The 27,768-nt window shown below is 43.8% G+C and overlaps 1 protein-coding gene across 1 annotated transcript in view; it reads right to left on the reverse strand.

The window, feature by feature from the left end:
* CFAP47 (cilia and flagella associated protein 47) overlaps positions 1-19,896 on the reverse strand; it is a 610,902-nt gene extending 591,006 nt beyond the window's left edge. The window contains exons 1-3 of the mRNA XM_040336504.1: positions 19,695-19,896; positions 17,753-17,904; positions 9,865-9,980 (exon numbers count right to left, since the gene is read on the reverse strand). Coding sequence (XP_040192438.1) covers positions 9,865-9,980; positions 17,753-17,904; positions 19,695-19,856 — 430 coding nt within the window. The 5' untranslated portion in view covers positions 19,857-19,896. The remainder of the gene's footprint in view (positions 1-9,864; positions 9,981-17,752; positions 17,905-19,694) is intronic.
* Positions 19,897-27,768: the final 7,872 nt, after the last annotated feature.

Genomic DNA, 27,768 nt, shown 5'->3' on the forward strand with positions numbered 1-27,768 from the left:
GGGAGGGGGGGACGTCCCCTCCTGTCGCCTATAAGAACGATCAAGCAGTGAAACTGCCGCTATGATCATTCTTATGGTGCACAGGATCGCCGGCTGAAGAGATGGATATCTGAATGATGCCTGTAGCTGCAGGCATCTTTCAGATATCCCCACTCAAAGTCCAGGACGTCATATGACGTCCAGTGGTAGGGAAGTGGTTAAAACACCATACCAACAATGAAGTTTGGAGGTGGGAACATGATGGTGTGGGGCTGTTTTTCAGCATACGGTACTGGCAAACATTGTATCATGGAAGGAAGAATAAATTGAAAAATGTACCAAGACATTCTTGATAAAAATCTGCTGCCATCTACCAGGATGATGAGGATGAAATGAGGGAGGACATTTCAGCAAGACAATGATCCCCAACACAAAGCCAAGGAAACACAATTGGTTTCAAAAAAAGAAAATAAAGCTGCTAGAATGGTCCAGCCAATCACCTGACTTAAATCCAATAGAAAATCTATGGAAAGAACTAAAGATGAGAGTTCATAGAAGAGGCCCACGGAACTTCAAGAGTTGAAGACTGTGAGGAGGAATGGACCAAAATCACACCTGAACAATGCATGTGACTAGTTTCTCCATACAGGAGGCATCTTCAAGCTGTCATTACTAACAAAGGATTTTGCACAAAGTATTGAATAAAATTTCAGTTAGCGTGTTCAATACTTTTTCCCTGTGTTCTTCTATTTTATTACACAGAACTTAATTTCTGAGCTTATTTGTTTTGGTTTCTTTGTATGTATGGATTGCAGGGGTTGTTACCGACATGTGGTGATCATTTTTTTGTCAATAGCACCTTTAGAAATATATATACCTAGAAAAATAGTGAAGTGTTCAAAATGCATTTTATATAGTGGATGTTTTACTAAAACTGGAGAGTGCAAAGTCTGGTGCAGCTCTGCATAGAAATAATCAGCTTCCAGGATTTTTTATCAAAGCTTAAAGGAACACTAAAGGTTTGTTTTTTATTAGATCAATTGATGTAAGCTAGAGCATTTAAATATCACTTACCTCGTTTTTCCTTTTCACCTCCAAAATACAGTAATCCAGGTTTGAAAATGCTATTTCCTGTCTCTCCTCTTCTTGCTTTCCACCAGCATCTGAGCCGTTTTGCATGGTGGAAAGCAGAATGTGCTCACCCTCTCCCTATGACTACAGCCCTGTGTGAAGATGCTCTCGTATCCTTCACAGGCATGGAGGCTAAGCCTAATGGGAACTGTAGTTCCCATTAGGCCGTGATGTAGCAAGAATGAATGCGCACCGCAAACCAGGAAGTCAGTGAGAATAACGATTCAGGAGTGACGGAGGTGAATAAAACATCTCGATTTCAACAGGTATTAAACTAGTTAGAATGCAAAACATTACTTTTTACTTTATCAGCTACTGTCAGACTTTAATTTAAGAGGAAAATATTTTTGTCTTTACAACCCCTTTAATTGACCAAGCTAAAGTTAGAAGCTGATTGGCTACCATGCAGAGCTGTATCAGATTTTGCACTCTTCAGTTTTAGTAAGTAAGGAGTGAAGCAGATTCCCCTTTCTTTGGGCCTGTGCTAGAAAGCATTACAAAACAATATTAAAAATTTAAATCAACTCACAGGGGATTGTATTGCAGCTGTTGCTGCTGTGCTTTGTTAGGTTGGGTAATTCTAAAGAATAATACATTCTGGCTATTCCACATGTACAATAAGACACATGCATCGGTAATACAACCGTTATGTGACAGGGAACACAGGTATCACTTCAAAATATTCTATTTAAATCAACGTTAAAGCTTTAATGGCATCCATCTGTAGAAAAGCAGCGTACAGAAGGGGATAGCTATGTAGGTTAGGGTACACATGGACCAGGAAACTAGCAGAGCTTGGAGTCTTCAAAAGAACTCATCATTGCTTTCGTTTTTAATTAAACCGACTTGATAGAGCCAAAAAATACCATCATGCATCACTCTCTTGTTGTTTCTGTCCGTCCTACAGTTAGCAAAAGGAAAGGAATACATGCCTTAGCAGCAGCTTGTTCTTGTTTTATAGCAATTTAATTGCTGCCACCTTCTGGATTTATGGAGAAACAACAAGTGACTGAATTACACAAACTAATATCAAGTTCTAAACTTGTTTTTGATTTATTTCTATGAAAAAAATTGTATATAAGGATAATTTTGTTTAGGATCTTCTTTCTCTATTATTCCTACATATAATATATATTTTGTTTGGAGCACTACAGGGAGCAATTTACTATAATAACCTGCAGATTTTTTTTTTATATATCAACATGTACCTCCAGACCCTAATAAAGTGGTTGTAAACCCCAGACATGAAATATTACCAAGGAATATCCCTCTTTAGCAGTGGTTTTCAAATTCTGTCCTCAGGACCCACTAACAGGCCAGGTTTTCAGGATAACTGAAATACATCACAGGTGATATCATTTGCTGCTCAGTGATTGCAGTATTCTAGTCTGCATCTCCCCAAGGTAATACCTAAAACCTGGCCTGTTAGTGGGTCCTGAGGACAGGAGTTGGGAACCACTGCTCTATAGTGTGTACTTGTCCCAATTAAGAGCTCAGAAGGCTTGATTTACTAAAACTGGAGAGTGCAAAATCTGGTGCAGCTCTGCATGGTAGCCAATCAGCTTCTAACTTCACCTTGTTCTTTCAGGCTGGGTTCACACATGTGCAGCCACGGGTTTGTGCCTGGGGTCTGGTGCGTTCATGTACACCAGTTCAAGTGTGATTCATGTCAGTATATTAGCCTGAATTCACACCTGAACAGAACCCAAAGACGCACCAGAGCCTTTTTCAATTCGGACCATGGCCACCACAGAGCTGTGTAAACCAGCTGCATTGAGAGTCGGTCACACTCTCCTGTCATGCAAATTGGATGTGGGGAAACCCATATCCAATTTGCATATGTGTGAACCCGGCCTAAAGCATACCTGTGACGTGTCCCAGAAGATTGCTTAGAGGGAGGGGCCACTTAGAGGAAGAGGAGGAGTTGCCTAGGTGGCCCGAAGACTGAACGTAGAAGTGGGACAGGAATTCCCTCTCTAAAGTAGGTACCCACTCCCCCCAAAAAAAAAAAAAAAAAAATACATGCCAAATGTGAAAGGGGGCTAGGAGTACTTAAAGCAGAAGTTCCACTTTTGGGTGGAACTCCGCTTTAACTTGGGTATAGACAGCAATAAAAACTGACAAACGTGTTAATCCCTCGCCATTCTATCCAAAACTAAAGAAAATAAATGTTTTGCCTTTAGTTATACTTTAACATTTTAACTTTTTATTGCTTTTTTTTTTTTGCTTTTATTCATTTTGATTGCATTGTATTAACCACTTGCTGACCAGGCCTTTTCTGGAACTTCTTGTTTACAAGTTTAAATCTGTATTTTTTGCTCGAAAATGTGTTAAAACCCCAAACATTATATATGTATATATATATATATATATATATATATATATATATATTTTTTTTTAGCAAAGACCCTAGAGAATAAAATGGCGATCATTGCAATATGTGAGGTCACATTGCATTTGCGCAGCGGTTATTCAGCAGTTTTTCAAATCTTTTTTTTTTTAAATACACTTTAATGAATTAAAAAAATAAGAATAAATAAAACACAATAGTTACCCCAATTTTTGTGAAAGATGATGTTACACCAAAAAAATTGATATCTAACATGTCATGCACACAGTCGTGGAATAACGACAAACTGTGGTACTTAAAAATCTCCATAGGCAACGCTTTAAAAATTTTCACAGGTTAACTGTTCAGAGTTACAGAGGAGGTCTTGCACTAGAATTAGGGGTGCAGTGCTTTAAAAAAAAATCGTATTTATTTTTCTTTTTCTTTTTAAACTGTCCCTTTATTTATTTATTTATTTTGATCATTTTTATTTCTATTCCATTCTAATGTAAACATCCCTTGTAATAGGCATAAGCATAACAGGACATCTTTATTGAGAGATCTGGGGTAAAAAACAGATCTCTCATTTACCTTTAGGCCACTTTCATCACACTGAGGCACTTTACAGGCGTTTTAGCGCTAAAAATAGCGCCTGCAAAGCGCTTCTGTCATTCCAGTGTGAAAGCCTGAGTGCTTTCACACTAGAGCGGTGAGCATGCAGGACGTTAAAAAAAAGTCCTGAAAAGCAGCATCTTTGGGGCGTTTGCACCCCTGCCCACTGAAATCAATGGGCAGTCCTGCCAAAGCGCCTAAAAAGCACTTCGGCGGTGGCGCTACACAGTCGCTATTAACCCCTTCATCGGCCGCTGGCGCCACTAAAACGTTGGTAAAGCGCCGCAAAAAATAGCAGCGATTTACCGCTGATGCCCCCACAGTAATAACCCCTGGTATTTAACGTCAAAAATATTCCCAGTTAGGCGGTCGGCAAAACTGCAAAATTGGAAAAAAATCATTCTCATTTGTAAATAACTTTGAAATGCTTTGTACCAAATTCATACTTTAGAAATTTTAAGGAGGGTAAATTGCAGAATAGGATGTATACATTGTATCTACAGTAACACTCATTTTTTAAACTTACACTGGTCAAAGTAGAAAAAAAAGTATGTTATTTATTTGTGTATGTGTCTACCCCTTAGGCCTTGTACACACGATCAGTCCATCCGATGAAAACGGACTGAAGCCTGAAGACTGATGGTCTGATGTGCCTACACACCATCAATTCAAAATCCGATCGAGTCCAACGCGGTGACGTAAAACACACGACGTGCTGAAAAAAACGAAGTTCAATGCTTCCAAGCATGCGTCGACTTGATTCTGAGCATGCGCGGGTTTGGAACCGATGCTTTTGCGTACTAACCATCGGTTTTGACCGATCGGTCATCAGTCCATCAGTCCGATTTTAAAGCAAGTTCTAAAACTTTGGTCTGAAGGACAAAAGTCCGATGGGGCATACACACAGTAGGTTGGACTGATGAAACTGAACCTCAGTCCGTTTTCATCAGTTTGGACTGATCGTGTGTACAAGGACTTAGAGGGCTGCTGGATTTTGGGTCCCCCTATTACTGTACAGCCAGGCTACACACATTTTTATTGGGGAAATTAAGTTAGATAGGGTTTAGGGATTATGGGATGCCCAACTTGATTTGAAAAACGATGAGGACAACTTCCTTCTCTATGCACACCACAAAAGCGAACAAATCCTTGACTGCATTCCTTCTGGTAAAGCAACAGTCTTTCTGGACTTGGCAAAGGAAATCCCCCTTCTAGGAGCTCTGTGTCCCCAGGGTGGAATTTTAGCAGTCCCTAATATTTTAGGTGGACCTTACATTATTACGGCAAGGTCTGCTTTGAACTTCAAGCACAAAAACGTTCATTGAAATGTATTCATCAATAGCCACAGAATCTTCATTATGTGCAGCAAATGTTTTTGCAAACCCAGATATAACCTTGTAGTGGTGACATCATCACTGTGCTACACATAACCTGCGCAGAGAGAAGGGCTGTGAGAGGGATCACCTGTGTAGTTTTCTAAGTACAGAAAGAGGGAAATACAAGACCAGTCACCCTGCATTAAGCAGCATTGACTGGTATTTATTACAGGAAGCTCCTGCACAGTGGCAGAACTTCACACTAGGTTAATGCTGAGATCTGGAAGAAATGAACAAAGCATGCCAAGATTCAAGTAAGAATACGCATTACTCTTTTATTTAGACAATATTTGCTTTTCCGGGAGTTCAGGTCTAAAGCCCCTATACATGGGCAGAATGTCGGTAGACCTTTGCTGGTTCAAAAAAAAAATGGCTGACATTTTGCCTGTGTGTATGTCGGTCTGTGCAACAGAAGTCGGGTGTTCTCCCCGGCTTCTGTTGGACGTGCATGCTGAAAAACCAGCAGCCAACTGACTACCAATCAGTGCTCTCAGCCAATGGAAGAGTGCGCTGCTCAGGATGTTCTAGCAGGGGGCGGTCCGCCTATCAGAACACAACAGCAGGGAAGATTGCTGGACTAACCTCGCAATGTTAGTACAGCGGCTCCGACCAAAACTGACAGTTTTTTTTTGCGCACCCCACATATCTGTTCTGGGATAGTGATTCAAAAAACAGAAGCAAGGTGGTCATCGTGACAGCCAGGCAACTAGCATTTACTACATGAAAAGTCAACAACAGTAGACTTTAGGGTCTATTTACAAATGTTTTCTCCCAAGACTCACACAGCTTTCATCCACGGTTTACCAATTTTTACAATTGAATCCAATTAGAAAACAAAATGTCAAAATCCTGGGTAAAAGTGTGAATTCCAGGTAAAAGTATTTTTAAAATAGGCTCCAATTATGTTTCCCCATTTGGCAAAAAAAGCAAAGATATTGTTCTGAAAGCAAAGCGGCTGTAAAAATCAGTACATTATTTTGACTGACAGTTAAGTTTATACAGAGCAATTAAAGCTGGTATTGCATCATTGCAGATAGATTTTCTCTAGCTTAAAGATTTCCCAGCTGTGATGTACTAAGCAGAGGAATGGACATACACAGCTGCAATAAATTGTACATTTTCACAGGCTTTTGCAGGTTAGAGATATGAAAACGACATAAAAAAAAAATTGTATTACATAAAAAATTGCACTTTTATCAATAACTATAACAAATTCTTATCTGGCCATTTACAAATCACGCTTACCAAATAGCTTGAAGGAAAAAAGTAAACTACAGGCATACCCCACTTTTAAGTACACATTGGGGTTTATTTACTAAAGCTGGAACTGTACACATTGCATACAGTAATCAATATAAGCTGCAAAAATGTAACAATCTGTAACTAGTGTCTTTATTTTAGTAGTGCCATCTGCAAGCCTATGGGGAATTGCAAGAAACATTGGGGTGGATTTACTAAAACTGGGGAGTGCAAAATCTGGTGCAGCTGTGCATAGACACCAATCAGCTTCCAGGTTTTATTGTCAATGCTTAATTGATCAAATTTAAGTAAAGGCTCTTTCACACGTCAGTTCAGTTTTTTAGATCAGTTTTTTTTTCATCAGTTGATCCGTTTTTCCATCAGTTTTTCGTCCGTTTTTTGTCAGTTTTTCATCAGTTTTTCCATCCGTTTTTTTTTTTTGGGGGGGCTTTTTACATACAGTGCCTGTCGCCGAGAATGTGTTTTTAGCACGACGGCATCGCGCTGATTCTCGGCGACAGGGTGCCGACATCTCGCACTCGCTGGAATAGTAAAAGCACATTCCAGCAAGCACGTCATAGAAGCGACGGGAGATCCGACTTGGATTCCCGCCAATTCTACACGTGTGCGGCGTTTTTTATGAATCCTGAGGGGGAGGTTCCCGCCGGATTTTAAATAAAAATCCGGCATGGGTTCCCCCCTTGGGAGCATACCGGGCCCTTAGGTCTGGTATGGGTTGTTCGGAGACGGATACCGGGCCCTTAGGTCTGGTATGGATTGTAGGGGGACCCCCTACGCCGTTTTTTCGGCGTAGGGGGTCCCCCTACAATCCATACCAGACCCGTATCCAAAGCACGCTACCCGGCCGGCCAGGAAAGGAGTGGGGACGAGCGAGCGCCCCCCCCCCCCTCCTGAGCCGTACCGGGCTGCATGCCCTCAACATGGGGGGGTTGGGTGCTCTGGGGCAGGGGGGGGGGCGCACTGCACTCCAGAGCACCCTGTCCCCATGTTGATGAGGACAGGGCCCCTTCCCGACAACCCTGGCCATTGGTTGTCGGAGTATGCGGGCGGGAGGCTTATCGGAATCTGGGAGCCCCTTTGATAAGGGGGGCCCCCAGATACCGGCCCCCCACCCTAAGTGAATGGATATGGGGTACATCGTACTCCTACCCATTCACCTGGAGGCAAAAAGTTAAAGTTAATAAACACGACACAAGGGTTTTTAAAATAATTTATTAGTCTGCTCCGGAGGCCCCCCCTGTCTTCTTTATTAGCTCTTTCACCAGGGGGGGCTTCTTCTTTGACGTCTTCGGGTGGGGGCCGCTCTTCTTCGCCGCCGTCTGGTTCTCTTCCACCGCCGGGGGGGGGGGGGGGGTCGCACCCGGTTCTTCCTCCCGCTTTCCGGTGCCTTCTCCTTCAGCGCTGAACGTCTTCTTCTTCTGTGCTGTGACGTCGTCTTCTTCTTCTTCTCTTCTCCCGATGTTGACACGTCGCCTCTTCTCGCTGCAATGACGGGTGCGCGGCTTGCATCTTACTTATATAGACCTCACAGTCCCATCATTCTCCGTACCTACCCATGTGATACCTACCCACGTGGGTAGGTACCGGAGCATGATGGGACTGTGAGGCCTATATAAGTCAGATGCAAGCCGCGCACCCGTCATTGCAGCGAGAAGAGGCGACGTGTCAACATCGGGAGAAGAGAAGAAGAAGAAGACGACGTCACAGCACAGAAGAAGAAGAAGACGTTCAGCACTGAAGGAGAAGGCACCGGACAGCGGGAGAAAGAACCGGGGTGCGCCGAGTCAACAGCGGAGAGCGGCGAACATAGAAGAAGGCCCCCGGAGAGTGGAGAAGACCCCCCGGATAGCGGAGAAGACCCCCCCGGATAGCGGAAGAAGCACACCACCCCCCGCCGAAGACGTCGGAGGAAACCCGCCGGGGGGGGTCGCTTTTATAAAAGCGCCCACCCCCCGGCGGGGGAAGAGAACCAGACGGCGGCGAAGAAGAGCGGCCCCCACCCGAAGACGTCAAAGAAGAAGCCCCCTCTGGTGAAAGAGCTAATAAAGAAGACAGGGGAGGCCTCCGGAGCAGACTAATAAATTATTTTAAAAACCCTTGTGTCGTGTTTATTAACTTTAACTTTTTGCCTCCAGGTGAATGGGTAGGGGTACGATGTACCCCATATCCATTCACTTAGGGTGGGGGGCCGGTATCTGGGGGCCCCCTTATTAAAGGGGGCTCCCAGATTCCGATAAGCCTCCTGCCCGCATACCCCGACAACCAACGGCCAGGGTTGTCGGGAAGGGCCCTGTCCTCATCAACATGGGGACAGGGTGCTCTGGGGTGGGGGGGGGGGGGGGCGCAGTGCGCCCCCCCTGCCCCAGAGCACCCAACCCCCCCATGTTGAGGGCATGCAGCCCGGTACGGCTCAGGAGGGGGGGGGCGCTCGCTCGTCCCCACTCCTTTCCTGGCCGGCCGGGTAGCGTGCTTTGGATACGGGTCTGGTATGGATTGTAGGGGGACCCCCTACGCCGTTTTTTCGGCGTAGGGGGGGTCTCCTTACAACCCATACCAGACCTAAGGGCCTGGTATGCTCCCGAGGGGGGAACCCATGCCGGATTTTTATTTAAAATCCGGCGGGGACTTCCCCCTCAGGATTCATACCAAATGCCGCACATGGTGTTAGCGGATCGGATGGTAAACGGATCATCCGTTTTTCGTCCGTTCCGTTTTTTTGGCGGAAGAAAAATAGGGTTTTCTTCCGTCCAAAAAAACAGAACTTAACTCAGACGGATGCTAACGGACGTTAGCGGATGCTCATCCGCTAAAGGACGTTAACCCATAGGGAAGCATTGCGGTCCGTTAACGGACGTCCAAAAAACGGACGAACGGAACGGACGTGTGAAAGAGCCCTTAGAAGCTGGTTGGCTATCATACACAGCTGCACCAGATTTCGCACTCTCCAGTTTTAGTAAATCTACCATATAGAACAGAATCATCAACCGATAAATATTATGCCAGAGTTTTTATTTTCTCATTAAATAGTTCACAAATTACCATTCCATAATGTACATTTCCCCTATTAAAGTTTACTTATGGTATAACACATACCATCCAATCAGCAATCTGTAATAAAAAGTTATTAGATATGTTTTCGCTCTAATGTGGTCAAATAAATACAACTAAGTCAATTACCTGAAGATGAACCATGATTCGTAATGCCAATCTCCTTATATATTACTTTGCTGTTTGCAATCATATTCCCAAAATTTACTTCAGGATCGATTTCTAAATAACAGGATGGTGTAAACCTGTAATGAGAGGGCAATGATGTTAAAGTGTATGCAAAATAACTGGGGTACAGTGCAGACATTGGGGAATCCCTGAAAAATAAGTTACTGCAAACTCCTAAGAGGTTGATTTAGACACCATAGACACTTTTGTCATGCGACTTTGGACATCAAAAGTTGCATGACAAGTTGTACCCCATGTTTTCCAATGATAACCATTCAAATATGTGAGACTTAAAGTGGATGTAAACCCAAAAAAAATTTACTTTTTTTTGATGTCACAATGTAGAGTATAAGATTTCCTATCATCTGTGCCCAGTCTTGCCACACAGAGTTAATCCAGCGCTGAGCAATCCTCTTTTAATGTTCAGTGAAAATTAACAGAATTCCAGATAAAAACTTGCCAAATTATAAAGTCTGTTTCTCTGTTCTTGCTTTGTGTTACAAGTTATTTACATATCCTGGTAATATACAATGAACTTTGGATCACCTCATATTATGATAAACATAACATAACATATGATAAACATGTCCAAGCTCTAGATATGTAAATAACCTGTAACACAAAGCAAGAACAGAGAAACGGACTTTATAATTTGGCAAGTTTTTATCTGGAATTCTGTTAATTTTCACTGAACATTAAAAGAGGATTGCTCAGCGCTGGATTAACTCTGTGTGACAAGACTGGGCACAGATGATATGGAATCTTATACTCTACATTGTGACATAAAAAAAAATTAAGCTTTGACAAAAAAAAAAATGGAAACTACAGATTTTACACTCTCCAGTTTTAGTAAATCAACTCCTATGTTTTCAGAGAACATAGAGTGTATGGTAGGATGAAGAGCTGTCAGAGAACATTGGGGGGACTTCAATGAAGCAGCTATGCCACTTTCCTGGCATTAAAGTACTTGTAAAGCCTTAGGCCTCGTACACACGACCGAGTTTCTCGGCAAAAACCAGCAAGAAACTTGCTGGGATTTTTTTTTTGCCGAGGAAACCGGTCGTGTGTACATTTTTCGACGAGGAAACTGTCGAGGATCCCGTCGAGCCAAAAAGAGAGCATGTCTTCTTTTTCCTCTACGGGAATGGAGAAACTTGCCTTTTTGAGTTCCTCGACAGCCTAACAAGGAACTCGACGAGGAAAACGATGTGTTTCGCCCGTTGAGATCCTCGGGCGTGTGTACCAGGCTTTATAGTTTTTCACCTTAATGCACTGTATGTATTAAGGTAGAAAACCTTCCGTGCTGCATAGACCCCAGACCATCACCCTTTTTCTTACCTGAGCCCGATCCGATTCAGCAATGTGCACAAGTGCAGTAGCTCCAGCCGCTGTCTCTCTCCTCAATGGACAGATTGATAGCAGCAGGAGCCATTGGCTCCCGCTGCTGTCAATCAAAAGATGCGTCATGGAAGTGGGGGATGTCTGTGTCAATGGACGCATCAGCAGGACCCAGGAGCAAGTCTGCACAGGTGCTCCCATGAAAATCAACTTTCCGTGGGGGCAGCCGATGAAAAGGAGGGACCTGGAGCGCTGGTGGGGAACCCCAGAAGAAGAGTATCAGGGTTGCTAATTAAGACCCTCTCTCTCTTTTGGCATACAGAAAGAAACTGGTGGAGACAGATGTTCAAGTACTGTACAAGTTCTAGACAGGTATGTGAATTTGGAGAATGCTGCACCACTTTTAGATTGAGGCTGGGTTCCCCGAAACCAATTTACATGACAGGAGACTGTGAAAGGCTCTAAATGGCAAAAATTCGGACCTGATTTGTCCTTGAAACGATGAACAGAGACGCACCAGACCATCTGCTGTGCCCCATGGCCGCAGGAAGCATGAACCTAGCAGTGGCGGCTGGTGGGTTCTTCTATTGGGGTGCGGCAAACAAACAACACACACCTCCCCCCGGCGACTTGGCACGGTACTGAAACAGCACCCCCTGCCCGCGGGCGGTCTGTCACTTACCCGCTCGTGTTGCGGGGCTGTGGTATCCTCTCCTGGAGTGTGGGTAGTGGCCACGGCGGCTCCGGTGTCCGCTCCTCCAGCTTCCTCCGCCGTGTCTCCTCTTCCGCCAAAGTGCTAGGCATCCAATAGAATTAATTTGCTATGGTCACACAACTGGGTGGGCTCAGAGTGCAATGCCATGCACTCCGAGGCCACCCTTTTTCAAAGCCTATTTAGAGCCGCTTCCTCTAATCAGGTGTAAATCAGGGGGCTGGACGCATGGACCGGGGAGGCAGCGCCTGTGTGTCCTCTATGGACAGGTCGCCACTGGAACGCAACCTGTCTGTGCCAGTCTTTATGAATTCCATGGAAAGTGTGCACAAAGGGGTAGGAGTGCCAGGGAACATTGTGCAGACAGTAGGAGAAGAGTTACTATAGAATCCAGTGCAGACACCAGGAGCTCTTTGCTCTGTGAAACTGCATGAACAATTGTTCTGTGCAAAAGTGGACAAAATCAAATACTATTAGGCTACTCTCTCTCAAGGTCATATGTTATTCATTCATAAGCAATTGAGTGAAGTAAATCAGCGATGATGCTGCATGTTCCTAATTAAATCTATTCTATATAACTGAATAACTTTTGACGCAGAGAGAAAATAGTCTAGTTACATTTGATTTTGCCCCATTCCCTCATAATAAATGTGCATGCAGTTTTACAGGACAAATAGCTCTGCAGATGTTTTAAGAAAAACACATCTTATGTCTTGTACACACGACCGGTTTTCCCGTCGGGAAAACTGCCATGACAGCTTTTGGCCCGGGAAAACCAGCCGTGTGTATGCTCCATAGCAGATTTTGCCCCATTCCCTCACAATAAATGTGCATGCAGTTTTACAGGACAAATAGCTCTGCAGATGCTTTAAGAAAAACACATTGTATGTCTTGTATACACGACCGGTTTTCCCATTGGGAAACCCGCCATGACAGCTTTTGGCCCGGGAAAACCAGCCGTGTGTATGCTCCATAGCAGATTTTGCCCCATTCCCTCACAATAAATGTGCATGCAGTTTTACAGGACAAATAGCTCTGCAGATGCTTTAAGAAAAACACATCTTATGTCTTGTACACACGACCGGTTTTCCCGTCGGGAAAACTGCCATGACAGCTTTTGGCCCGGGAAAACCAGCCGTGTGTATGCTCCATAGCAGATTTTGCCCCATTCCCTCACAATAAATGTGCATGCAGTTTTACAGGACAAATAGCTCTGCAGATGCTTTAAGAAAAACACATCTTATGTCTTGTACACACGACCGTTTTTTCCGTTGGGAAAACTGCCATGACAGCTTTTGGCCCGGAAAAAACAGCTGTGTGTACGCACCAAAGCAGTTTTCCTGACAGGAAAACCGCCGGGAATCCTGGTGGGAAAAACTATGTTTTCATTTTTCCCGCCGGAATTCCCAGCTGTTTTTAAGCCGGCAGTTTTTCTGTGGGGAAAGCCTGCAGTGGGGCATACACACGGCCGTGTGTACAGGGAAAAATCTACCGAGCAGGTTCCCCTCGGGAAAACCGATCGTGTGTACAAGGCATCAGTGTTATTTGGCCTGTTCAAAATGTCCCTGCTAAATGACAGGTATATTTACATATACAGAGATACCACTATGCAGTTACAATAAGAGGCTGAGTTTCTGAAGCAACAAATGAAAGGTGTTTCTTTTCTAAGTAAAAAAATAAATAAAAGAATTGCTTACATCTTGTGCAGAGATAGTAGTTAAAATGAATTATTCAATAATGACACAATTTAAAGCAGTGAGATGTAGAGGTACATTAATATTAATATTTAATGTATGCAGTTTCCGCTTCATTCACTGTACAGGCAGGTAAAATTAGTTTCTTTTCCACTTTCAAGAATTATTAATGCACTTCCACACACCTCAAGCTTCCAGCATCATAAATCAAATTACACAGAACTGTGTCAGAAAATCAATCAATTTACCTAGTATTTAATTTCATTTAGCTTACATTAACTCTATGAAAGTGCAGTTGTGCTGAGGATGAGAGTGACCTCATAACATCAGCAGTACTGGTGATAGAAATAAAGTAACAATCAAGTCTCTGGATAGAGCATTTTGTTTGGCAGCTCAGAACAATGATGAACCAGATAAACAAAGACTGATTATTGAGCCATGTAAATCTTCTTTGCTTTCATATTAACGAGACGTAGGAAACTGGATCATTTATATAATCGAAACAAAAGACACTATACAGGTATCCAAGTTTCATGTGGCCATTCATGATGCCGTTTTGCATTCTATTTTTCAGTTATGTTTGTAGCTAACCTCAAATTTGCTTTAACCACTTCAGCCCCACAATTGTGCGGTCACATGACGCTGTACCCAAATGAAATTGATGTTTTTTACGCTTTAAACAAAACAAACACAGACAATTAAAAAAATATATATATATTTTTTGCTATAAGACAAATCCAATAAAAATCCAATAAAAATATGTAAAAAAAATTAAATTTCTTCATCAATTTAGGCCAATTTGTGTTCTGCTACATATTTTTGGTAAAAAAACATCCCAACTAGTCGCAAAAGTTATCGCGTCTAAAAACTATGGGATATTTTTATGGCATTTTTTTTTAGTGATTACTAGTAATTAGGGATGTACCGATGCCACTTTTTTAACACAGAGTACGAGTACTGATACTTTACCTCAGGTAGTCGCCGATACCAATTACCGATCGCCTAGGAAGAGGGGTGGTTTGGGAGATGGCGGTAGTTGAGGGTGGGGTGAAATAGGGATTGTGGGGTGGGAGAGTTGGGATGGAAAAGGCTGTGATCGCTGGGGGAAGAGGATGGGGATAGAAGGGTCATTGGGAAACATGGGGGCAGGGGTGACAGCTGGTAGAGGGAAGGACGAGGCAACAGCCAGAAGTGACTGCAGGCATGGTACAGGAGACAGTTAGGGACTGCAGACATGGTACAGGAGACCGTCAGAGATTCCAGGGTAAAGGAGACCATCAGGGGCTGCAGGCATGGTACCGAAGACCGTCAGGGACTGCAGGCATGGTACAGGAGACCGTCAGGGAATGCAGGCATTGTACAGGAGACCGTCAGGGTCTGCAGGCATGGTACAGGAGACAGCCAGAGACTACATGGTACAGGAGACAGCCAGAGACTGCATGGTACAGGAGACAGCCAGAGACTGCAGGCATGGTACAGGTACTCTATAGAGGAGCACGCCACTAACCTAATAGGAGACAGCATGCACCTTTTCCTCTCTGCTGTTGACACTTCTCCTGTCCTCTGCCTCTTGTCCCAGCCCTGAGTGCGGGGATTGAAGAGAAGCTCAGCGGCCACAATGTCCATGGTGGGGGGGCCACAACTGAAATCTGGGGAGCACCCCCATAGATCTGGCCGCATCTTCTGTGTCTCGTGGGGGAGGAGCTGGCCGGACAGCACACGAAGGAGGGAGAGAGCCCTGCTGCTCAGTGCAACAGGATACACAGAGAGCCTCAGCAGCCAGCCAGGGAGAGCCCGGAGTCAGAGCTGGAGGAGGGAGGTATGCAGCGAGGAAACTAGGCTGGTGGGCTGTAAGGATGGGTGGACCTGCACCTAGCGATGCCGCCGGGAGGTGGAGGTGGGGATGGCACTGTCTGGAGGGGAGGAGGAGGCGGTCTGCTCCCTAGCAATGTCAATTCCGTTATCGGTTTCCGATATCGGAGCATTTTCGCGAGTACCGCTACTCGTGAAAATGGCAAGTATCGGTGCTGATACTAGTATCAGTATTGGTGCAACCCTACTAGTAGTAATGGCGATCAGCTATTTTGGGATACAAAGTGACACTTTTTGGGGACCAGTGACACCAATACAATGATCAGTGCTAAAAAAAATGCACTGTATAAATGACACTGTCAGGGAAAGGGTTAACATCAAGGGTGACCAAAGAGTTAAGTGTGCTCCTAGATAATGGTTCTAACTGTGGGGGGGGAGGGGGGGACTGACTGGAGCAAGAGAGACATCTGGCACCAATACTAGAGGTCACTACTGTGTAAACTGGCTCCAATACTAGAGATCATTACTGCATAAACTGGCACCAATACTAGAGGTCAGTACTGCGTATACTGGCACCAGTATTAGAGGTCATTACAGATCTTCTGCATTGTGTGCAGGAGTAAGGACCTCCCTAGATTAGGATATATGCATAGTGTATACTACAAAAAAAATGTGTCCCGCTAAAGTGTTCGGGTTTGGCTTGAAGAAAAGGTGGCAACCGTACCTACACAACATCCCATTACCCACTCCTTCTCACCTGGGGACAGGGACCCCATCTTCCCCTGGGGACAGGGACCCCATCTGACTTGGTTAAAGGGACCCCATCTGACCTGGGGAAAGGGTTCCTATCTCCCCTGAGGACAGAGACCCTTTATCACCTCATGGCTTCTCCGCGGCTATCTCCCACCAAGAGCTCTTCCACTATGGGGAGTCCCAGGGGGAACTACCGCTGCCCAACGAGGGTGATGAGCAGCATTTCATTCTTGGACCCAGGCAGCACAATGTCGTGGGCCAATCCTGCATATTGGCCTACATTTATGAAGAAATTACATTTTCCTATTTGTTGTTGAATATGTTTTATAGCAGAAATTAAAAAATATTGGTGTTTTTTTTTCAAAATTGTCTGTCTTTTTTTGTTTATAGTACAAAGATAAAAATGCAGAGGTAATCAAATACCACCAAAAGAAAGCTCTATTAGTGTTAAAAAAAAAGGACAACTTTTTTTGGGTACAGTGAGACAAGACCGCACAATTGTCAGCCAACTGCTTCCGGACCTCCCACCGCATATATACTGCCGTCCTTGTACGTGATTTTGTGCATGCGATGTACAGGGCACAGGTGCGCACGCTGCAACTGTGATTGGACACAGCGGGGGCCAATCAGCGGATCCCGCGACCACGGTGGCCGCCGCGACCCAATCATTCAGAGGAGAGATGGAGTAGCAGTCTGCCTATGTAAACAAGGCAGACCGCTGAACTGTCAGGGAGCAAAAGAAAGATCATGTTTTTTAGCCAAGCTGAAACAGGGATCTCTCTTTTCCTCCAGTGTATACGTCCCCCACACAGTAAGCACCTCCCCAGGGACACACGTAACCCTTTGATTGCCCCTGGTATTAACTCCTTCCCTGCTAGCATCATTTATACAGTGTCAGTGCATTTTTTTTAGCACTGATCACTGTATTGGTGTCACTGGTCCCCAAAAAGTGTCACTTGATGTCCAGTTTATCCGCCGCAATCCCACAAAAAAAAAAAGAATATCGCTGATCGTCGCCATTACTAGTAATAAATAAATTTTAAAAAGCCATAAATCTATCCTCTTTTGCGCAAACCAATCAATATACGCGTATTGGGATTTTTTACCAAAAATATGTAGCAGAATACATATTGGCCTAAACTGATGAAGAAACTCAATGTTTTACATTTTTTTTACTACGAATGTTTTTTTTAGCAGAAAGTAAAAAATATTGTTTTTTTATTCAAAAATGTATTTTTTTGTTTATAGCAGAAAAAAATTAAAAAAAAACACAGAGGTGATCAAATACCACCAAAAGAAAGCTCTATTTGTGGGAAAAAAAGGAATTACATTTTATTTGGGTCAGTTAAAGCAATGCAGTGCCGTATCGCAAAAAATGGCCTGGTCGGGAAGTGTTTAAAACCTTCCGAAGCTGAAGTGGTTAAAGTAAGGCAGTGCCGTGTTGCAAAAAAAATGGAAAGTGGGTAAATCTTCCAGAGGTCAAGTGGTTAATATACTGGTTAGTTTTAACTCTCTCTCTCTCTGGATATAAAGAACATACCCTAATAGTGGCACATTGATGACATCTCCATCGACCACAACAAGTAACTTGTCACTAATGTCTTCCTTTTTAGATGGCTTATATTCAACAGTTGCCGTTATTTGAAGTCCAGGAGCTATTGGTCTTTCTGGATTTTGCACAGAAAGTGTGAACTGAAATGAAACACAAGGGTAATTTTTATTAGTAGTTATACAACGTTGTTTATAAATAATGAGGCTTATGTATAAAGCATATCATTGAAGAATAGTTTGCATGCCTCTCTTTAGTAACAAATATGCATATCCCCTTATTGTTGCTATGGTGATTTAGAGCATTTAATGGAAAGTTTGAATGGTTGCTAATAGTAAGGAACGAAAGAGTGTTGTCAATCAGACACTTCATACATAGTTAGTCAGGTTGAAAAAAGACACATCTAGTTCACCCAAAAAAACAAAACAAAAAAAAAACATACAATCCAATATACACAATATACAAAAGTTGATCCAGAGGAAGGCAAAAAAAAAACAGGAAGCATGATCCAATTTGCTACAGCAGGGGAAAATGCGGGAAAAATCATTCCTGATCCCCTGAAAGACAATCGGATTTTCCCTGGATCTACTTTACCTATAAATGTTAGTACACAGTTATATTATGTACATTTAGGAAAGAATCCAGACCTTTCTTAAAGCAATCTACTGAACCACCTCTGGAGGGAGTCTGTACCACATTTTTACAGCTCTTACTGTGAAGAAACCTTTCCGTATTTGAAGATGAAATCTTTTTTTCCTCTAGACGTAAAGAGTGCCCCCTTGTCCTCTGTGATGATCTTAAAGTGATTATGTCAACACCAAGTTCAACCCCTTATATATTTGTACATGTTGATCATATCTCCCCTGGTTCTTCTCTTCTCAGAAATGAATAAATTCAGTTCCTCTAATTTTTTCCTCATAGCTGAGCTCCTCCATGCCTCTTATCGGTTTGGTTGCCCTTCTCTGCACTTTCTCCAGTTCCCTGATATCCTTTTTGAGAACTGGTGCCCAAAACTGATATGCATATTCCAGATGAGGTCTTACTAATGATTTGTACAGGGGCAAAATGATATCTCTGTCTCTGGAGTCCATACCCCTCTTAATACAAGAAAGGACTTTGCTCGCTTTGGAAACCGCAGCTTGGCATTGCATGTTATTATTGAGCTTATGATCTACCAAGACCTCAGATCCTTCTCCACCATTGACTCACCCAGTTGTACTAGTATGTATGATGCATGCATATTCTTAGCCCCCAAGTGCATGACTTTACATTTATCAACATTAAACCTCATCTGCCACTCAGTCGCCCAATTAAACAGAGCATTGAGGTCGGCTTGTAAGTTGGAGACATCCTGTAAGGACGTTATTCCACTGCATAGCTTGGTGTCATCTGCAAAGACAGAAATGTTACTTTTAATCCCAGACCCAATATCATTTATAAAGATATTGAAAAGTAAGGGCCCTGTCACACGGATGTGTGATCGGTCCGCCTGTGTGAAAGGGGCCTAAGGGTCCCAGCACTGAACCTTGGGGTACACCACTGATAACATTGGACCATTCAGAGTAAGAGTCATTAACCACTACTCTCTGAATTCTGTCTTTTAGCCAGTTTTCTATCTATTCATAAATTGATCTTTCCGAGCCTGTAGCCTTTACCCTACACATGAGCCGTGTGTGGAGAACATAGGGCCTAATGAGTTTTTGTATACATAACGGTGCACAATTTAGTTCCTAATCATATCCAACAGCCTTCTAAACTTTCTGATCCACAACAGTGTAAAAAAAAACTAAAGCATTAAAAAACACAATTAAAAGCAACCCAACATTTTTACAATTCTACTTAATGTAATTGTGTGTGCAGCAATAAAACAACAGTGCCATTCCTATTAAACGAATTGAAAAGCAGCAGACCAGTGGAAGGCAGTTATTCCTACCTGTGTGTTTTGTGGTCCATTAATCTTGATCGTTTTGGCTACATGACTGATATTCTGTACTGTTATTTTGGCTTGGTAGGTCGTCCCAACTGACACATCCATGAAATGCACAAGGCAAGGTGCTATTCTCACTCCCAACACATTATCAATCAGTTCTTCCATGACTTTATTGCTGTGTGAGAAAACTGAAAGGACAATCACACAGATAAATAAACACGCCATGCATATATGACATTGCAGACAACAAATAAATACAGGAATGAAAACATTTTAAAATTATACAAAATTATACAGTGTACCAAGACAATATGTAGCAGTTAATAGTAGTTCCTGCCAACAAAAAATGTTACAGTTTGATGTGGTATAACCCAGGTCAACGTCTATTTATTAAAAATTTGCTGCGCAAATGTCTCAAACAGCAGCTCCCTCTTGTGGCCATTATGCTGTGTTTTCCTGATTGATATATTTCAGGAGAATCCTGCATTATGGTCACTAGATAGATACAGCTGACAATCATAGGAAAAAACATGTTAGGCAAAATATGGAATTATTAATGACAGCTGAGCAAATGCTTGAGGCACTGTCACAGAGTTTTTTTTTTCCAATACATAGATCCCTGAGAGAGTGCTCACTCTGATTTTATCATCCATTTTATCAATTTTTTCTTGCATGTCCCCCTCAGATCTACAGCGACTGCACTTCCAAGTGCACTTGTAGTGCAAAGTGGATTTGCCTTTAGTAAATAAACACTATTGTGTCTTAGGCACATTGGTACGACAAACACTCCGACATTGGGAGCTCATGTTGCATGACGTGTGAAAATCAATGTTTCTCTATGAAAGCCACCTTAACTGGTCTGACACAAGTCGGTCCGACTTTGAAAATACTCCCTGGACTACTTTGGTCTGACTTTGATCCTACTTCACACCATTGAATATCACTGAAGTCGGATCATGGCATGAGACTTGTGCTCTGATGATCTTGAAGGGGAACTTCACGCCAATTTTTTCAAAAACTGCATAGGTTGCCCCTCCAAGACCATACCAGGCCCTTCGACCTGGCATGGATTTAAGAAGAACCCTCCATGCCGAAAAAACAGCATTGGATCCCCCAAAATTCATACCAGACCCTTATCCGAGCAAACAGCCCGGCAGGTTAGGAAAGGGGGTGGGGACGGGCAAGCATCCTCTACTGAACCGTACCAGGCCGCATGCCCTTAACATGGGGAGGGTGGGTGCTTTGGGGCGGGGGGTGCCTTGCGCCCCCCACGCCAAAGCATCTTGTCCCCATGTTAATGAGGATAAGGGCCTCTTCCCAACAACCCTGGCCATTGGTTGTTGGGGTCTGCGGGCAGGGAGCTTATCGGAACCTGGAAGCCCACTTTAACAAGGGGCTTCCAGATCCCAGCCCCCCACCCTATGTAAATGAGCCTTGTGTAGATTGTACCCCTACCTATTCACCTAAAACAAAAGTGTCAAAAATAAAACACAGTACACAGGTTTTTAAAGTAATTTTTTAAGGCAGCTCCCCTTTAGGTTCTTCTCCGCTCTCCACTGATGCCTTCTAGCCCTCTCCGGTTCTTATCCCTCTGTCCACCTGTCTTCTGCCTCTGCCGGGTCTTCTCCGCTGTCTTCTCCCTCTGTTCTTCTTCAAATGTAGACTCAATGCTCTCTCCCACTATAATGCTGGGTGCGCGGTGTGCTACTACTTGGCATGGGGTGGGGGTCACCAGGTGACGTCATACAGAGGCCACGCTCCTTATGACGTCACCGCCCCATCATGCCCCGGGTGGTGACATCATACGGGGCATGGCCTCCGGATGACGTTACCTGGTGACCCTGCCCCATGCCAATATAAGTAGTGGAACACAGTGCACCCAGCATTAGAGCAGGAGAGAGTGTCGAGTCAACATCGGAAGAAGAACAGAGGGACAATGGAGAAGACAATGGAGAAGACCCAGCAGAGGCAGAAGACAGGTGGCAGAGAGAGAAGAACAGGAGAGGGCTAGAAGACATCAGCGGAGAGCGAAGAAGAACCAGCAGAGGCAGAAAACATCAGTGGAGGAAGAAGAGACGGATAGGGGAGAAGAAATCGCAAGTGACACCAGGGCTGCCTTAATAAAATACTTTAAAAACCTGTGTACTGTGTTTTATTTTTGACACTTTTTTTTTTAGGTGAATGGGTAGGGGTACAATGTACCCTATACTCATTCACATAGGGTGGGGGGGAGGGATTACGATAAGCTCCCTGCCCACAGACCCTGACAACCAATGGCCAGGGTCGACGGGAAGAGACCCTTGTTCTCATCAACATAGGGACAAGGTGCTTTGAGGTGGGGGGCACAAGGCGCCCCCTGCACCAAAGCACCCACCTCCCCATGTTGAGGGCATGCGGCCTGGTATGGTTCAGGAGGGGGCGGGGGCACTCGCTTATCCCCACCCCCTTTGCTGACCTGCCGGGTTGCATGCTTAAATAAGGGTCTGGTATGGATTTCCCGTTATTTTCCGTGGCCCCGGAAGAAAGAGGGGTGAAAATGGATGCTTCCACCAGCGGTGACATCGTGGGCTCTGTTAGCAGGTGAGTGCCACATAATTGGGCTAGTATGCCATGCATACTAGCCCATTATGCTTTTACTTTGCATACTTAGCACTATGTGATATTTTTATGCTTAAAGTGGAACTTTGGTGACGGGGTGGGGTGCAGGTATCCAAATTGTAAAAATAATTTTTATTTTACAGCATTTTTTCACACCTACCTAAAACTTTTGCACAGGACTACTGTATATATACACATGTATATATGTGTATATATATATATATATATATATATATATATATATATATATATATATATATATATATATATATATATATATATATATATATATATATATATATATATATATATATATATAAAGATATTATCATATATAAAACATGCCCTCTGACCTATCATCTAGAGCAGGAATATTCATACTACAGCCCTCCAGCTGTTGCAGAACAAAACATCCTATGAGGCTGGAGGGCCATAGTTTGGAGACCCCTGATCTAGAAGTCTATTTCAAAGGGTAAACACATTTTCATAAGTATGTGTGAAGGTCTTCACAAATGCAAGATAATTTGAAGGTGGTACAGTATCACAGATTTAGAAAGTTTATGGACACATGTAAAATAATATGAAGGAATATATATTAATTTTTTGTTGTTGAACCACTATTGAGAGGAAACTTTTTGAAGCGCACTATTATGATTTGAGACTTTATTAAAGCGGTAGTTCACCCTCACTTACATCATTTTTCCATCGAGACAGGCATTGTAGCGCGAGCTACAGTATGCCTGTCCCGATTTTTTTACCCCCGTACTCACTGTGTACCTGTACGATAAAGATTTCGGCTCCCGCGGGGAATGGGCGTGCCTATGGAGAGGGAGGATGATTGACGGCCGGCCCTGGCACGTCACTCTCCCCGAAGACAGCCGGAGTAGGTCTCGGCTCTTCACGGCGCCTGCGCACAGGCTATGCGCAGGCGCCGTGAAGAGCCAAGCCTATTTCGGCTATTTCCGGAGAAGCGTGACGCGCCAGAGCCGGCCGTCAATCATCCTCCGTCTCCATAGGCACGCCCATTCCCCGGTATCTTCGATGTACGAGTACAAGGTGAGTACGGGGGTAAAAAAATCGGGACAGGCATACTGTAGCTCGCGCTACAATGCCTGATTTTATGGTAGAAGAAAAAAATATTTTTTTTTTTGCGTTCATAGGGTGAACCCCCGCTTTAAGGACTTTATTTAGCAGACAATAGGTGCAAACTGAGCACTGTACCTATTATAAATGTATTTCCTTGAATTATTCCTCTCACTCTGGTGTGTTTGGGGATACCTCATTTGTTTTGAGCAGTCAGCTTTTACATATGCACACACAACCTAGGTGCACATAAGTTGATGTATGTTTTCTTTTTTTTATTATTATTTGATTATATTTTATTATGTTTATATTGTGTTTTTTTTTTATTATTGTTTTACTTAAAGTGGAGTTCCACCCAAAAATGGAACTTCCGCTTTTCTGATTCCTTCCCCAACGAACCCCCCCCCCTTCCGCCCTTCCGCTGTCACATTTGGCACCTTTCAGGGGGGGGGGGAGGGAGAAGATACCTTTCTAATACAATTCCACAGCCATGTCCAGCTCCTCCTCATATATGAATGGAAATGAACAGCAGTCATTGCCCTCATAGTCTGTAATAAGACTGTAAGCGCTAACAAGCAGGGCCCTCTGATCCCTCCTGTATTGAATTGTTTTGTAATTGTACTGTCTTCCCTGATGTAAAGCGCTGCGCAAACTGTTGGCGCTATATAAATCCTGTATAATAATAATAATAATAATAATAAGGAAATTGAGTTATACATTAAAACACCTCATTCCCTTCCAGTTCAAATGGCATCAAGTTGAAATGAGAGAGGATTTCTTGCTAATCACAGTGGTCAGGCAAGAGTGAAGCCTGTTGGATATTACAAACCAGGAGCATGGAAGTGGCTTTCTGAATAAAGCCCCCCTGTTTCTATCCTGCTCTAGAGGTGGGCAGGTGGTCTAGGTAAAAGTGGGATTGGAGCACCCAAAGTGCAGGGGAACTTGAGCAGCTTCGTGGTCTGCAAATAGTATGCCAGCCCCTGAATCTACCATTATTATTATGCAAGTTCTTTTCTTTATTTATGCCTATGTGTTTGTTTTTGCATTACAGATCTTTATCATATCACAGAACCCCTGCTGGTACTGTCCATTTGTGCTCCTGAGTAGGTATGCACAGATAAAATAATCATGAAAAGTGGGACCATATCGGCAAGCATGTACCTTCGCTCTGACAAGCAATCTGTAATAGATTGTTTTTCAAAGGGTGTTTGAAAGGCTGTGAGGAGTAGACTTCTTTCTCGGCAGAATTCACTGATCAGCTCTTGCATCCAATTGCTACAATCACTGATTGAATGCTGCTTTCCCAGAAGCTGCTTGTTAGACTGGCTTCTGTTGAACAGACAGTGGTAAACATGTACCCAAAGTTGACCAGTTCCTGCTAAACCATCCACGATCTAACATTAACCCATCTAGCCCTGTAAAAAAGAGGTCACTATACATACTTTTTCTGAAGCCGATCCGACCCGACCCAACGCTGAGCTGTCAGCCACGGTTTCGCTGTGAAGACGGGTGCAGAAGACACAGCCAACATTGGAAGCCCCATAATAACTTTATGGGTGACGTCACTTCCTATTCATTTAACAGCCATTGTCAGCTGTGTCCTCTGCAGAGCTTCCGTCGCTGTGGATCGGGTCGGATCGGCTTCAAAAAAGCTATGCATTCTGATTTCTTGTTTACAGGGCTAGATATGTTAGTGTTAGATTGTGGATGTTTATAGATGCAAGGATTTTTTGGCTCCATGCACACTGAAGCTGATAAACTGAACTCTATGTTAGCCTATGTGCCCATGCACACCTGGGCGTTTTTTAGTGTTAATGAGCTTTGGAGTTCATTGGCTTTTTTTTTGAACGCTCGAAGTCCAGCAGCCTCAGATACATCTGAATGTGAGGGGCTGACTGCCAAGGGGTGAGTGAGCTCACCATCCATCCCTGTCTGTTACTGAAGTCTCCCCACTTCTCTCTCCTACCTTTGAGTAAGCACACTAATGCAAATCGGGGTTCTCAGAGCACCCCTTACATCAGAGTTCCCCTTTACACCAGAGGCCACAGTGTTCCCCCTTACATTAGAGTCCTCTCCGTACATCAGGGTTCCCAGAGCATCCCTTATGTTAGAATCCCTAGAGTTCTCCCTTACATCAGAATCTGCAGAATCCTCCCTTACAGTGAAAGAGAACTCTGCAAGTTCAAATGGAAAAGGGTAACTTTGCGGATCCTGATGGAAAAGGGGAACTCTGCGGATCCCGATGGAAAAGTGGAACTCTGCGGATCCCGATGGAAAAGGGGAACACTGCGGATCCCGATGGAAAAGGGGAACTCTGCGGATCCCGATGGAAAAGGGGAACTCTGCAGATCCCGATGGAAAAGGGGAACTCTGCAGATCCCGATGGAAAAGGGGAACTCTGCGGATCCCGATGGAAAAGGGGAACTCTGCGGATCCCGATGGAAAAGGGGAACTCTGCGGATCCCGATGGAAAAGGGGAACACTGCGGATCCCGATGGAAAAGGGGAACTCTGCGGATCCCGATGGAAAAGGGGAACTCTGCGGATCCCGAAGGAAAAGGGGAACTCTGCAGATCCCGATGGAAAAGGGGAACTCTGCGGATCCCGATGGAAAAGGGGAACTCTATGGACTCTTGTTATTAACTTCATATGGTTAGAAATCTTGTTTATTAGCAAAATATATGTTCAAAAAAAATTGCTGTGTTCGGGTTTGACTTGAAGAAAAGGTGGCAACCCTAGACTGACCATTGAGTCACTCGGGCACTGCCCGAAGGCCCCATGTCACTAGGGTTGCCAGGCTGTAAAAGTATGTAAAAATCAGTGTTTTTTTTACATCTGTCCCTGATATGTCCGAAACTGACATGCTTTTGATGTGAAAATCCAGAGATTTTAGCTGCCCTGCCTCTGCACTGCCTCCTGGCGTGGTGGCCATCTGTAAGCCTAGGGGCCCCATAATCTTCTATTGCCCGGGGGCCCCATGAGTCGTCAGTCCGCCCCTGCACACGCTGTCTGCCTAGGTTGTCATCATATTGTAGAGCCATGTGATGTAAAAAGGGCTCCCCACTGTTTGAATGAACTAGACAAATTTTCATACACCATTGTTGCAACATTGTTGCTTATAGACAGCTTCAGGAAAAGACAAAAAAATAACTTGCTACTTTTTTACATTCTTTTTTTTGTCTGAACACCCTGAAACCCAAGTGATCTGATATCAAACTGGTCTCAATGGCAATGAACTGAAAAAAGCAGCAATCCTGGACAGCCACTTACAATAAATAGGCACGTTTGTGTAATGTTAGGCAAACACTGTAAAGGCCAGTACACACAATCAGAAAATCGTACAAAATACCGCTTTTGAAGCGATCGTATGATAATTTGACCGTTAGTACACAGCTTTCATCCAAAAATTTTCGAAGGGACAAACACGAAAAATGTTCTCGTATGATACCATCATACAATTTGTGTTTAATCTCTTCAATACTGGGAATTTTCGCCCCTTCCTGCCCAGAAAAATTTTCAGCGTTCAGTGCTGTCGCACTTTGAATGACAATTGCGCGATCACCACTGGGGTTTTTATTTTTTGCTCAACTAAAAAAGATTTTTGGGAAAAAAAGTTTTTCTTTGTTTCGGTTAAAAAAGGACGTTTTCTCCATGACTGACGGGCACTGATGAGGTGGCACTGATGAGTTAGCACTGATAAGGAGGCGCTGATAGACGGCACTGATGGGCACTAATATGCATCACTGATTGGTGCCACTGATGGGCACTGACAGACGGCTGTGATGGGCACTGACAGGTGGCACTGATGGGCAGCACTGATGATGAGGTACTGACAGGTGTAACTGCTGGGCACTGATTGGCACTGTGATGGGCACTGATTGGAACTGTGGTGGGAACTTTCATTGGCATTGACAGCCGTTATTGATGGGGTACTGATTGACAGCTGATGGGCCCTGATTGGAAGCTGATGGGCACATCTTATGGGGGCTGTGCTGATAATTAATGTACTGATTATTAGCACAGACCTTCCCTCTGTCAGGGAGAGACACTGATCGACCGTGATTGGTCACAGCTGATCACGTGGTAAGGAGCCTCCATCAGAGGCTCCATACTACAATCAGAGATGCAGTGTGTCAGACTGACACACAGCACCTCCGATCTCCATCCTGCGGGCGCATGCCGGCATTTTATCCTGCTGGACCTCATATGTCACCCTGTCAGGATAACAGAACCACTTCTCGGCCGTCATTCTGCTAAATAGGCCTGGCGGGAAGTGGTTAATCAGTACAGTATTAGTCCAAAAATACAATACAAATACACTACATTACATCACTTCTGAATTTTTATTCTGCCATATGAGAATTTGTGTAACTTTAGTAACCTCTTCATTTTCGATA

The sequence above is a fragment of the Rana temporaria genome, chromosome 2 (assembly GCF_905171775.1).
Source record: "Rana temporaria chromosome 2, aRanTem1.1, whole genome shotgun sequence".
Lineage (NCBI taxonomy): Eukaryota > Metazoa > Chordata > Amphibia > Anura > Ranidae > Rana > Rana temporaria.